Source organism: Rutilus rutilus (assembly GCF_951802725.1).
Source record: "Rutilus rutilus genome assembly, chromosome: 12".
In the NCBI taxonomy this organism is placed as follows: domain Eukaryota; kingdom Metazoa; phylum Chordata; class Actinopteri; order Cypriniformes; family Leuciscidae; genus Rutilus; species Rutilus rutilus.
In genome coordinates, this window is record NC_140217.1 from 12,604,489 (window position 1) to 12,619,369 (window position 14,881).

The window sequence follows — 14,881 nt, forward strand, 5'->3', positions numbered from 1 at the left end:
CGCTTTGCTTCGTAGACAGAGTCTGGCATGGCATAATTGAAAAGTGTTTTCTTTCTCGCAGGGAGGCGCTTGTCTGAAGTTTAAAATCATTGGTTCCCGTAAGCCAATCACATAACGTTTGGTTATGGCGTGTGTTATGCGCATGCTCAGCCGCATCTAACTTCCACTGTAAACACATGTAGTATGATGCGAAAACAAAACCATCGAGCGAAATACCGGAGTGAACATGGCTGTGAACGACTTTTGCAGATTATGTGAAGTAAATCTACGCATCCACGGTACAATCAGTGTCTACGTCACGGCTCTCAGCCCGCTCTCTGTTCGTTGATTGGCCGGCTGTTTTCAGGCCGGAGGAAAACGGAAAGCTATTACGCTGTCTCAGACTGAGTACAGAAGCGAAATGAAATTGAGCGGAAGTAAGAAGTCTGACGTAGTCAGGCTATGGAAAATAAGCAGATCTAGCAGCTTTTAAGGCCTCTCTTTATGCAACCATGCTCTCTTTCCATGAAATGCGAAATATCTCTAGTTTTGTTTTCTTCCAGTTGCGCTCCATTTTTCTGGCTGCTCTCTTAAGGGCTTAAAGGAACACTTCGACTTTTTGGGACTTTAGCTTATTCACCGTATCCCCCAGAGTTAGATAAGTCCATACCTTTTTCATCTCTGTAAGTCTGTTTGACGCACCCACCGCTAGCCTAGCTTAGCACAAAGACTGGATGTAAATGGCTGCAGCTAGCATACTAATCCCAATAAGTGACAAAATAACGCCAACATTTTCCTATTTACATGTTGTGATTTGTATAGTCACAGTGTGTACAAATAACAAGGTCATATGAGAGACATTTTTTAAAAGTTTAAACGGCGAAGCACTGCTACTTGGGCGGAGTGATTAGCGCAGCACCCGAGAAGCGCCGTGGTGAGGAGCAGAGAGTGTGCTCAGAGTTGGAGTAATAGAGTCAGCAATTACTAGATAGTAAATGCAAAGTTTACAATCATGGGTGTTCGCTGTATTGTAAAGAGCTGCAACAATAAACAGGGGAGACCAGGTAATACCATGTTTCATAGAATTCCAACAAAAAACGCTGACCTGATGAATCAATGGCTACTTGCTCTGGATATAGATCCAAACACACCTGTAGACATCATCAAGGACTATCGCGTTTGCTCAGAACATTTCACTGAGGACGACTATTTTGAAAAAAATGGAATTTGCCACATGGACCATGAAACGTGTGCTGAAGGATACGGCCATCCTATCGATAGTAAAGACAGGACAAAGTGGATCACCTGCGGCTGCGGTAAGTGTTCCGTTATGTTTTTAGATGACTAGCCTACTGTTACAGTGTCATTAGCTAGATGTAATGTAACCTTAGTGACACTATTACATGAATAGGGTGCTCACTACTATTACAGTTGTTCTCGGGCTCCATGTATCCCCTGTAATGTTAGTATTGTGTTGTCACAAACGCGCTCTGTCGCCCCAGTAACAAATAAGCGGCGCTAAAGGTAACTTTCAGGACTGTAGGCTAACTACTACTGTAGACTGTAGTTTTTTTGAGAAACAGTGACCTTGTTTGTGAAATAGTAGGCTACTCCCGTTCTGATTCTCCCCTCGACCTCAGTCTGTTCGGCATCTTGTCTATCAGCTTCTAAAGTTTGTAACTCCTCGTCTGTGTATTCTGGCTCAAAACGATATAGTTCTGGATCTTGGTTTGATACCAAATAAAAATCCTCTGACAATTCCTCAAAGTCAGCCATGATCACGGATCACGTTCGCTACTAGCTAGTTAGTCACGTTGGTTTTGTTGACGGAACGGCGCTTCTCGGGTGCTGCGCTAATCACTCCGCCCAAGTAGCAGTGCTTCGCCTTCTGAGAAAATAGTTCCCATTATTTAAACGTTTAAAAAATGGCTATGTCTCATATGACCTTGTTATTTGTACACACTGTGACTATACAAATCACAACATGTAAATAGGAAAATGTTGGCGTTATTTTGTCACTTATTGGGATTAGTATGCTAGCTGTAGCCATTTACATCCAGTCTTTGTGCTAAGCTAGGCTAGCGGTGGGTGCGTCAGACAGAGTTACGGCACGCACGGAGATGAGAAGGGTATGTATGGACTTATCTAACTCTGGGGGATACGGTTAATAAGCTAAAGTCCCAAAAAGTCGAAGTGTTCCTTTAAGTGTGCTCGTTGTAAGCGCAAAGGAGCAACTGTGTCTATAGTGCTGGAAAAGAGAGAGTTAAAAGTTTCTGTCGCAATATTGAGTTATTCTAAGCTATCTGGGATGCTGAGATGATGAAACTGATCAGGAAGATTATTAATAAAGCAATACTTAGTGGCAGAAGTGATAGGTCTAAAATATTTGTAACAGAGTCGGCTTTGCAGCTTTGGCTAAATGAAATATACACGAGACTAGATAATGATTTGAGATGTCATCGCTCTGCTGCAGAATTTCAACGGCATCAACATTGATTCCATGTGATAATATTAGATCTAGAGTATGATTACGACAATGAGTAGGTCCTGACACGTGTTGTCTAACTCCAATAGAGTTAAGAATGCCTTTAAATGCCAATCCCAATGCATCTTTTTCGTTATCTACATGTATGTTAAAATCACCATCAATTAGGACTTTAACTGCAGCCAGTACTAACTAATAGATAGAAAGTCAGCAAATTATTTGATAAAGTCTGTATGGTGCCCTGGTGGCCTGTATACAGTAGCCAGCACAAATCTCAAACGTGATTTATCATTTACTCTATATATTGTTACATTAAGAACCAACACTTCAAAATAATTATATTTGAAACTAGACTTCTTAGTAATTCTGAAAATATTACTATAAAATACAGCAACACCTCCCTCTTTGCCTTTCAGACGAGGTTCATGGTTATAACCGTAATCTTGTGTGGTGGACTCATTTAACCCTCTGGGCTTCCTCATTAAAGGAGAACTTCGGGCAATTTTTAAGTTAATCTTGATCGTTAGACCTTTGTGAGTACTGTCTATAGAAAAAAAACTCAGATCATCACTCGTCACACACTACGCTCCTCCCCACTGTGTGCTATTTACCTTTTTCCGGCTACAACTGAGTTCCCACGGGACTTCAGCGCGAGACTACAGCTAGCTGTCTAAAACACTATTTAGGTGAATTTAAACAATGGCTAAGTTGCTAAACGCATCTTGTTGTCATGTAAGGGCCCTGTTCATGTTGGACATACATTTTATTTGCATTATGTGTCTGTTAAGAGGCACAAAGACACTCTTTATGTATATGCCCCCATAACTGCCGTTTTAGCTGAGTGGGAGCTCGGGGCATTAGCTGTAACAGCTCCGTGTTGCAAGCTCCGATCCGGTTCGTTTTTTTTTTTTTTTCTATAGACAGTACTCACAAAGGTCTAACGATCAAGATTAACTTAAAAATTGCCCGGAGTTCTCCTTTAATACTACACTCTCGGCTTCCTTTCGGGCAAAAAGGGACGAAGCCTTATAGTTTAATTTTTGTTTTTCCCATGAAAACCAATGAAATGTATTTTTGTTCAATAATATTTTTTGATCTTTATTTAGAATTTGTAAAGATTTTTATGATACTTTGCATTAATTATATAATTTTTTGAGCAATTTTTCCATTAGAATTAATATATAATTCATTTTTTTTTTATATAATTTTATTAATTTGTTTTCAATAAATACAACATTTTCCATTAGAATGGAGTGTAGATCTAGAGAAAAAAAAAAAATTGACATGAGAAGAGCGCCATTTAGTGGCGCTAAACGAGAAGGGCAGTGCAATGCCATGTAACGCCAGTAGGCTGTCAATAGCTCCCTATAGAAATACATAGAGAGGCTTATAGATATGATTTCTCCACCTTTTATTTATTTTTTTTATTTAGAGTGTCACCCCTTCATTGCTGTACACTTTTTTTCTGCTCAGTGGCTGATCTGTAGTTTGTACGATCAAAAGTTTCTCTGAGTTTATTTTTATTTTTAAATAAGTGTTTAAATAAGAGTTTTCCCTACATCTTAATTTTTTTAGTTTTAGGACAATCTTTGAAGTATGAACAAAAAATGTGTTGGTCATCACATTAAAAATAACATTTATATATGATGTTATAGTTTTGAAGTGCTGCAAAAAGATGTGTAGTACTTGTAAGCGTTTGACTATTTCTGTCACAATACCATAGTTATTGTTAGAGTTACTACATTAGCCTAAATCCATGGTGAATGTTGCTGATTTGTGGACTAAAGCCGTCAGCACTGTTTGATCTGATATGGTTTATAACAGAGAACTCTGCGTCGAATCGGAATGTTTCTCACTGGATCTCGCAGTGATGATGTTATTAATTCTGAGGCGAATTCAATGGATTTCTTCACTGGATCTCCAGAGTCTGGATCTCCTAGTAACAGTATCACGTGATCGAGATCAGCCCGCGACTGGCAACTTCGGGGCGCTGCGCTGTCTATTATTGGTCCGAACTAATAAACGGTCCGTGAAGCATAAATGAGGAGCGCGTTTTCGTTACGCTTTCATTTTGTTTGCATTCACTGCTCAGCAACGTTGTGGTCGCACCAGTTAGACCTAAATAAATATTTGGTCGCACCGGCAGTAAAAATGGTCGCAGTCTGGAGCCCTGATGTTTGAGCTTTAAGACTATGTGCCATATTACTAGAGAGAAGAGCAGCACCATCCCAGGAGGGATGAATACCATCTTTTCAACAGGTCAGGTCTGCCCCAAAAACCTTTCCAATTGTCTATGAATTCTGTATTATTTTGCGGACACCACTTAGACAGCCAGCCATTGAGTGAGGACTATCTACTAACTATCTCATCACTCCGGAGAACAGGAAGGGGACCAGAGCAAATTACATTGCCTGACATTGTACTTGCGAGTTCACACACCTCTTTAATGTTAATTTTAATTGTGGACACCTTTTAAAAGTGAATTTTGCATAAAAGTTCCCCTTTAAGGATAAATGCTGGTTATTGGTATCTGTCGACCTTGGTGTTAAAATATCAGTGATCGGTATTGGCCTCAAATTTGCAGATTGGTCCACCATAAGCTGTGTGATTGACTATTTCACAACCTGTGCAACCTGAGCCTTTGCAATATTTGAAATGGTTGATTTATACCAAATCTACATCTGACAACAACGTGTTCTTTTTAAGTACACATTCCCACAAAATAGCATGCGTGGAATTTACAGCAATGTGATGTTACCTAATTAACTTTATATTATCCTGTTTTTTGACTGGTTTTGATGAGTTGATGAGAATTTTGTCTCCTCAGGTATTAGCAGTGGTTCTCTCAAGAGTTGTGGAGGAAAACAAGCAGCAAGTGGATGAGGAGAGACCAGAGATAGTTTGGCTACAGTGCCTGAAGTGTCAAGCTGAGTTCTGCCAGCCAGCCACTGAGTCAGACAACAGCCTGAGCCACCTGGATGAGCTAAGGAATGACAGTAAGGATATGGCCCTAAAAATCCTAATCCTAATTTTTCCTTTTCATGAGCAAGGCCTTTGATGGATAGGCGGACCTATACTCCTGCCAGAACATTCCAGGGAGCGGCTCAAACACATGTACCTTTTAACAAACCTTTTAACAAACTTCTTACTAGTACTGTATTAAAACAATTACAATTATTATCTCTAGTATGACATTGGTTACTTCCACCTCATTGCAATTAAACACCTTATTCTAATGTGCCATGGTGGTTGAGGCTAAACCATTTGACTTATGTTGGTTATTAGCATGGCAGAATGTTTTTAGGTCATGTTCTTTTTTTTTTTTTTTATCTCAGCTTTCAGTACAAGATAAAGCTAATAAAAAAAAACATGAATTTGACTTACCGTAAGTGGGTGATCATCTTGTTGGAGCATGACTGAACCTGGCTAAAATGTCTCACTAAAGAATTTCATGAATACAGAATGGTAGCCAAGCACTGGGTGTGATCGCTTTATCTTGAGACTTGAGCCAATAATTTTATCATATGACCCATTTTCAGCATAACCCACTTAATAGAGTTTTACTTTTTTCCACTGTTACATCTTGCAGGCCATTTTTCTTTTAATGACTGGTTTGAAACACAGTTTATCCTCCTCTGTAGCACTGCATAGTTTTAAAACATGCAAACCAGAGGTTCTAGGACATTTGTTCAGCTGCTTTCAGTCTGTTTGCTTGGCGTCCTGCAGATCATCTGGGCCAAACACATAGTTGATTCTGCATGGGGGCAGAGATCAGTGAAGGTGTTTATTTTAAAAGCATTAACATTCTTAAAATAAATCTGAAGGAAAGAGCATGTTAAACACTCTGTGTACATCTCTTTGATTTTCTTTTTATCTGCCATATTTGAATGCCTAAACTATATTATATGGACTGGATATCTCATGAGCATTTATCTTTGTATACCTTATTTGTTTACCTTATTATTTTTTTAATGTGATTTTTATTATTTTCAACAGGTTGTACTGTCATCTGCTCAGAGTGCAATAGCGATCATGTGGTTCAGTTGGTTGTCCAATCAGCTCCTTCCACCAGTACACCATTGGAACAGAATGATGCCAGATACTTTACATTTGATGACAGGGACAACCCTGTCGTTCCCCTTCGCAACAAGGTCTGGGTTTGTATGGTCTTTTGGCTTGATCTATTCATGACAGTTCTCCATGACTATTCTCTTTCCACTTACTTGACTTGCTTCATTCCTCTAGGCATTGGTCCCAGGACAGTCTTTGCTATCCCGTGGCAGCCCCCTCCATTTGACTCAGCATTCAGAGGCCTCCACAGAGGGAGCCACAGCTTACTTTCATACAGCCCATAGCTTCCTGTCCAATTGTTTGACCAGTCAAAATGAGGCATTGGATGACCAGAGAACCTCTCAACTAATCAACTTCAGCACTACGGATGAACAGATGCAGGGTAGCTCAGAGGGGTTTAAAGAGAAGGTCGCTGACAACTCCTGCTACAACGGCTATCAAAAACATCAGGACCAACAGTCACCTAAGCACACAGAAGGATCCAGCAATGGTAGGTGGTCCACTCTGGGGATGAAGATCAGTAGGGTGGTTAGAAAAATAAAGAAACTAAAGAAGATGAAACTACCCTGGAAAAAGACAGATTCACATTTTTATTTGAAATAACACAAAACATTGTAATTATTGGGCCTAGGCCTGTTTTAGGAATGGCATTTGAATTGCATAGAACTGAAAAAACGAACAAGTCTTAATGTCTTAAATTCAGTTTGATCAAATTTAAGGCCATAGAAAGTCTTAAAAGGTATAACAATAATCTTAATTAACATTTTTTTAATTAGATAATTATCATCTTAAAATTGTGGGTGGAAAAACAGGAATCGTGATACGTCCTAATGTGATTATTAAACTCCACAATTAAACTGAAGGCAATGATGTGCTGTTCTATCACAGGAAGGAAAACTAAAATGTTATTTAACACGTTAATTAAAAGTAGTGTATTTTACTAGAACGTTTAAAAAATCTGGTTATTGACTCTCTTTAAACACATTCCCGCGGGGTCTTAAAAAGTCTTAAATTCTGAACTTTAAATTTAAGGCCTTAAAACGTCTTAAAAACAGCCAGATTTTCATCCGCGGTCTTAAATTTCATTTAGTCAGGTCTTAAAAAAGATTTTACCCTCGTTCATTTCCAGAAACGCTGGCCGCAGAAAGTTATTACAAAGTAGCAAAAAAGTATCGAAGTCGCTCGCCAAGAGCCAGTTCACATATCGCGTCTTTTTCGCGCTCAAGTTCGTTCAAATGTAGGCGCGCGGTAAGCGCTCGTTTTTTTCCAGGCGCAGCGACATGAAAAAAGACATGAAGGATGCGGGTGCACCCAAACACTACGGGTGTTTTTCTCTTCTCCGTAAATAAATCTTGTAACAGAGCTACAGCAAGTGTTTTTCGGCGGTGGAAATCCATTAGCCACTAAAACTTTTTAGTCATTGTGGAGAGAGCAGTGCATGGTTGCATAGCAACGACAGACGCCACGGGAAAATCGGACCGAATTTTACTATTAATAATAAAAGATAAGCTAAACTGTATTGTAAATGTCAGTAAATCATTTTTTATAAAAAGATTGAGTCAAAAAAGATAAATTAAAGTCTGAAATATGTGAGGTTTATCTTTTTATAAAAACCTTTTTTGTCAACTTTATTTGAACTTGTACATGTTAGTATATAACATGTTGCAAGACACTTTTAAAATCTGGCTATCATTTTTAATCGTATTATTTTAATGTTTATGTTAGTGTGTATTGATGCTAATTTTATTTGTTATTTGGTGTTTTTCGACATAAAACTTGGTGAATTGATTTCATTGTGTAGTATTACTACAATCCGGCCTCTAGTCCATAAATGTCAGAGGAGAACTGGCCCCCGACTGAGTCTGGGTTCTCCCAAGGTTTTTTTTTTTCTCCATTAGGTCACCTGATGGAGTTTTAGGACACCATTAGGTCACTTGATGGAGTTTTTCGGGTTCCTTGCCACTGTTGCCTTTGGCTTGCTCAGTTGGGGATATTTTGGGGATATTTAATTTAATTTTATCAATCAATAAATTCCACTAGAAACAAACCTTGTTGTATTATTTTAATTTAATACTGTGAAGCTGCTTTGATACAATCTGTATTGTGAAAAGCGCTATACAAATATACTTGACTTGACTTGACTATTAGTACTTTTTGAACAGGATTCTGTGATAACTGGTAATTTTTGGCACTATAATAATTAAATTAAATGTTCATGCCATTTCATCTCTAGTTATGATCAACTATGATCAACTAATTATGTGTTTTTTACAGTAGGCCTATAATATGCAAAGTACAATTTTCTATAAAAAAAATTATATCTGATTCTGTTCTTTTCTCTGACACACGTTGTTGGGTCTGGAAGGTTACTAATGTGATTGCTTTATCTGTAAATTAAGTTAATGCTTTTTCAATTACTGAATTCATTGAAATAAAATGAATTCTTTGATTTGAATATTTTTTTGGCAATGCGTCGTGTAGGTCTTAAATTTCAATCTTTATGGTCTTAAAATGTCTTAAAAAAGGTCTTAAATTAGACTAACTGAAACCTGCAGGAACCCTGTTATCGAATCAGCAAAAACCTATATCGATTGACCTCTGATTCAAATGTATTGTAGTGCCACCATCTTCAGTACGTATTGAATAAATCATGTCTTAAGTATTTTAAATTTGCAGTTACCTTGTTTTGCATTTGAATGTGTGCTGCAGCTTATTTAGTTAAGTAAAAACATGCTATTTTGTGATTGCATGGGTTTGTTCCGCATGGATGTACAGAATTAATTTTATTTATGTAGGTCTTAAAAATTTCTTAAACTCTTACATGTGATTTTAAAAACTCTGCATATACCCTGATTTAAACTGTTTGTAAAGATGACTTAAACTATAGAGAGAAGAAGTTAATTTTCCTCTTGTGTTTGTAGATGTGACACACTAAATTAGTACCAGACAATAAAGCCAAGTGAATACCCAATATGGCAGACCTTCCTGGCCATAAACCATGTTAACCAAGTGTATAGATATAGCTAGAATTACAGATATTATATTGATATTACAGGTATGCTGTCATAGTTTGATGTTTTCTGGCACAATAGCCTTTACCTTTTTATCCCATTGAGGGATTTAATCATAATTCTTTTCATTGTAGGTCAATTTGACCTGCTGTCAGAGACAGTAGACCATCGGCTCCAGCTTTTCCTGGATGTGGAAGTGTTTGGGGGAGAGGAGGAGCTTCGCTGCTTTTTAAAGGCAAGATAACCTGTTTACTTTGCCCTCATGAACATGAACCGAAAAAAATAGTCTTGGGAATAGCGCAAGACAAATAAATGCAACCAAGTAGCCATGTTAGATCCTTTATTCATGAAGGTAAATTTATGCTACTTTATTACAGTCCACATTCCACCATATCACATGCTGAACCACATGTTCACATGCTGGCTAAAGTCGTCATCTGTATGGATGATGAAATGGGTGCATTTCTTTATTGTGAACTATGAATTTCTCAGTGTAGTTTCATTATTTTACTGGTATCCTGCACTCTAAATATATTCAAACTTGCCCCTTTGGCCCCTTCTGGGTGCCCTCTGCCTTAGCCACCTGGTTTTCTCCAAAGAAACAATCTCATAAGGAAGTCCACAGCAGGATCATGAGATTAAATTGATTTAATACACTCTCTCCACACCAGCCTTTTGCTCTCTCACAGTTTAGAGACATTGTCTTTCCCTTTGTTCATTTCAAATTCCAAAGTACTGGTAACGCTTAAAATACGATCATTCCACCTCTAATGCACTCCAGCAAACTACTTAATTGCATTCTTTTGTATTTATACCAAACTGGCTTGAAAAGTTTTTAGTCGTGATTACAAGTGTTTGAAATAAATTCTGCATTTCTAAGTGCTTCATTCAGCATTTTTTAGAAGCTGTAATTATTTGTATTAACCTTTTTTGTGGTTTCACTTGATTTCAGATGTCCATTGTGAAGTTTGGAGATGCAGTGGAGTTCCATTCCCTCATGGTTGTGTCAGACCAGTACATCTACATCTTAGAAATCACCTCACAATCTGAGTAAGCAACTTCTGTTAACTTATTCAGTTTTGAAAGTGCAACTAACTATTGTTCACTAAAATCAACTTTTAAGTAGGTGTTTTATGTGTATTATGTATGTATGTGTTTTAGGTGTATTATGAAGTCTAGAAAAAAACACACTAATGCTTTCCTTATTATGTTTTAGTGAGTTTTATGTGTAAGCGGGGTAAATGTAATTGGTGCAATATCCAATCCACTCCACCTAATCAGTATCCTCAGCATATATTAGTGCCAAATTGGCTTTAATTTATATACATTGAAGCAAGTTGACATAAGAAGGCTGTATTTCTGTATGTCACCATCGCCTTGTTGCACAGGTAACCACAGCCATGCTGATATTTGGGGGGGAAAACAGCATGATTGCAAATGTATAATGAATTGTTGTATGACAGCAACTAGAAGAGTAATCTGGAGAGAATCACTGGGACTTTTTCTGACAGGCTGTCAGTCTGTGTATAGGTGGTGTGGATTTTTCAGTGTTGTTGGATTGTTATATCAGCACTCTCAGCTTACATAGAAAATAAGATGGAAAAAAGATTTGTGCTGAGTGTCATGACCATAGACTGTAAAGAAAGATGAACAACACATCTCGGCTTTCTTCCACTGTAGAAAAATGAAGCCAAAATATCCGCATTATCAAGATCCCGCCCACTCGCTCCTGCTCCCGCAGACTCAATCGCAAGAACAGCAGTCTATCATGACGTTACACCACATTTTTATAGCATCAAATAACAAACTAAAACTAAACTTACTTGAACATACATATGTGTGATAAGTGGAATTTTTTTTATTTGACTCATTTTCGATTACATGGAGAGGGTGGGGTTTATGACTTATACTGCAGCCAGCCACCAGAGGGCGATCAAAATGCTTTGGATTCACTTTTCAGGACGTGCACACTTGGTCATGACAATGAAAAAGCAGCACTGACGCAGCATTTTAGAAGAAGCAAAAAACCTTAATGTACCTAACACTCGAGATTGTAAATGTCTGGTGGGTGACACAGATTGTCCTAAAAGTTGAACACAGAGTTTTTTGACATGTCAGCTTGAACAAGTTTGAAGCTTGAACAAGTTCAGTTTGTACTGCTGCGCTGTTTTTCATACACCAAACTTCAAACTCATCAAATTAACTTTTACCTTCAAAGCGATAAATTCAGTTTTGAATGCAAGTACACAATGATGGCATTGGATACCTGTGCGTCGTCACACCCTCTACACAATGCTGCGAGGGGCTTCTTGTCAAGTGTGTGACCGGCTTAACACTATATGTTTGCTGCATGTTCAGGAAATGCAAATCTAGTTAAAGGGTTTGTTAAGGGTTTCACCAAAAAATGAAAATTATCCCATAATTTACCTTCAAGCCATTCTTGGTGTATATGACACCTTTCTTCTTTCAGCCAAACACAATAGGATTTATATAAAAAAAATAATATTCTGGCTCTTCTAAGCTTTATAATGGGAGTGAATGACACCTTTTTTTTAAGCCCAAAAAAGTGCATCCATCCATCACTACCAAAAGTACCAATACCAAAAGTAATCCATATGGCTCCAAGGTGTTAATAAAGGCCTTCTGAAGCAAAGCAATGCGTTTTTGTAAGAAAAATATCCAGAATTATAACTTTATAAACTGTAATCACTAGCTTCTGGATAACGGCCGTCCACGCGTTCACAAAAGAGTCGAGTTCCGGCGGAAGAGTGAACTCTTGACCCAACGCATGACGTATTGAGGAAGTTCAGAGGATAGAAATAAACAAAACACCGGTCATGAATCAAAAGTCTAAAATTAGAATTTAAGAGAAATGTCGGAGGGCCTTGAGTTTGTTGCCCAGCCCTATTTGTTTGAACTGCGAGAGGCGTCTACTCTCACCTAAGCTTACGCTATGCCTACGTCATTCGCCAGAACTCGACTCTCTTGTGAGCGTGCGGATGGCCGTTATCCAGAAGCTAGTGATTACAGTTTATAAGGCCTTTATTAACCCCCTGGAGTCGTATGGATTACTTTTATGATGGATGGATGCACTTGTTCGGGCTTCCAAAAAAATGGTACCATTCACTCCCATTATAAAGCTTGTAAGAGCCAGGATATTTGAGCCTCTGATTGTGTTTGGCTGAAAAATAAAGTCATATACACCTAGGAAGGCTTGAGGGTGAGTAAATCATGGTATCATTTTCATTTTTGGGAGAACTAACCCTTTAAGGTTTAAAGCAACACTAAATAACTTTTTTTACCTTAAAATAATGTTTCCAAAATCGTTTCAGTGGTTCATCAAGTCGTAACAGGGTGAAAGGCACTTCTGCATTAGCTTTGCGGCCCTATGTCTGCTATAACCGCACTCTACAAGTTTGTCAGATGAGTAGCGTTTCTGTAGTTCGAATGAGACATAAGAAACTACAAATTTGACTTGCTTTACGGCAAGCGTTACAATAGTCACTATTTTGGTTTTACAATACATTATTATTTTGCAATACATCATACTTTCATAAAATCATGCAACATACTCTACCTTGTCTGTGGACATCGTTAATTCCAAAGCCAGTGCTGGATAAACAGCGAGCGTGCGTGCGACAGTAGGCTGCGGTAGGCTAAATTATTTACAACAGCGGTAATGGACAATTCTGCTTCCAACCGCTAGGGGGACCGAAGAGGAAAAGTTCTTTAGTGTTGCTTTAAATCTCCACTAACTTATTTTATCTGTAAATTCACGGACAAAGGGAATTCATCTGATTTAAATATATAATCTCTTTTCTTTCCATTTTCCCTATCCCTTTCTTTAACTGTCTCTCACTCCTGATGCAGTGGGCAACCCTCAGACTGGCTGCGGAAAAGAGAAAGCCATCGGTTGTGTGAACTCAGCTATCTGGAGGTGGGTCTGGGCTCTCAGAGCATCCATCTGGAGTTTGATGAGGGGGCAGCAGCGTACACACTACTAGTGCGAAACAGTGCCCGCTGCAAATTGTTCTTCAGCAAGCTTACAGGCAAGGCTTCCTTTTGCATGCTCTTGCTCTGTGGAAATGACAAATGGCAAAGACTTGGCTAAGAAAATTTATTAAAAACAATGTTGGGTGAGGAATGAATTAGCAGGTTTGCTGTTTGACTGATTGGTTAGCAGTTCAACATGACAAATTATTGTTTAATAAAACTGGATAAAAGCAAAAGAATAGTTTACACAAGATTTAGAAGGAAGTACTGAATGAATGAAGGTGGTTTCCAAAAAAATGGGAAGTTATTTTAACGTAGTGTTTAAGGCTACGTTCAGACTGTCAGTCCAAATCCGATTTTTGTGCATATCCGATTCAGATTTAGTGAATGGCAAAAAAACACATGAATTGGAAATCCGTTTCAGTCTGACGGTTCTGCATGCCATGTAAAACTTAAATGTCAGACGTTATTATAGGAAACGTGCTGAAAGTCGCTGCCAAAACAAGGCTGTGTTGTTCCAAAGTACCGGACGAGTAAAAAATGACAATATAACAGAGACATGTTTGTAAACATGTTTTTGGGTGTGTCCCTTTAAATGCAAATGAGCTGCAGCTCCCCGCCTCCATCAGAACGACAGAACAGTTTGCATGCTTTGCTTGAACTTTTGCCATTGCGTTTGAACTGGTTACACTGTTGTCGCTTGTGAAAACCAAATGGTGGCACCGTGGGTGGAAACGTGCAGATTAAGGGGTGGTAATATTATAATAAGATCCCCTTCCTACGTCAGAAGGGGTGCGAAGTCTGATCTGCTTATTTTTTGACATGCTTGAAGAGAAAGGCTCTCCAAAACAAAGTTACTGGTTTGTCACTTTTCACGTTTTCTGGGTTGGTAGATGCACCGGGGACCCGGTTATAGCACTTAACAATGGAAAAAGTCTGATTTTCATGATAAATCCCCTTTAAATAAGACAACATCTCTATTGCAAACCCCTCCATGTTGCGGTTGTTGTATTTGGTGTTTACCTACCAACACAACGTCATTGCCATAGAAACCAATGCAGATATTCCAGAAACCGAAAGAGCTGCATGGACACACAAATCGGATCTGAACAGTTGCGATACACACTTCAATAATTTTAGATCAGAATCCAATCGGATACACAAATAATCGGATTTGGAGCCTTTGATCAGGGGGGTAAATTACTCTTGCGCCTGATGCAAATCTAAAATGGGTTGGTCTGACTTAGTTACATTACTCATAGGTGTGGTTTGGGCGTAACGTGAAATAAACCAATCAGAGCGTCATCTCACATTCAAGCAAGCGTGCTTGTTCCATGGCGGA

At 38.5% G+C, this 14,881-nt stretch overlaps 1 protein-coding gene across 3 annotated transcripts in view; it reads left to right on the top strand.

Moving 5' to 3' along the window:
• The window catches only part of stk11ip (serine/threonine kinase 11 interacting protein), a 62,241-nt gene that overhangs the window by 22,650 nt on the left and 24,710 nt on the right, over positions 1 to 14,881 (top strand). For all 3 annotated transcript variants that reach the window (XR_014629406.1, XM_084426090.1, XM_084426091.1), the window contains exons 17-22: positions 5,292 to 5,460; positions 6,461 to 6,615; positions 6,710 to 7,025; positions 9,681 to 9,781; positions 10,499 to 10,596; positions 13,417 to 13,595. Coding sequence is in view for 2 of the 3 variants with exons in the window: in XM_084426090.1 (XP_084282216.1) it covers positions 5,292 to 5,460; positions 6,461 to 6,615; positions 6,710 to 7,025; positions 9,681 to 9,781; positions 10,499 to 10,596; positions 13,417 to 13,595 (1,018 nt within the window). In the remaining variant the exon portion in view is untranslated. The remainder of the gene's footprint in view (positions 1 to 5,291; positions 5,461 to 6,460; positions 6,616 to 6,709; positions 7,026 to 9,680; positions 9,782 to 10,498; positions 10,597 to 13,416; positions 13,596 to 14,881) is intronic.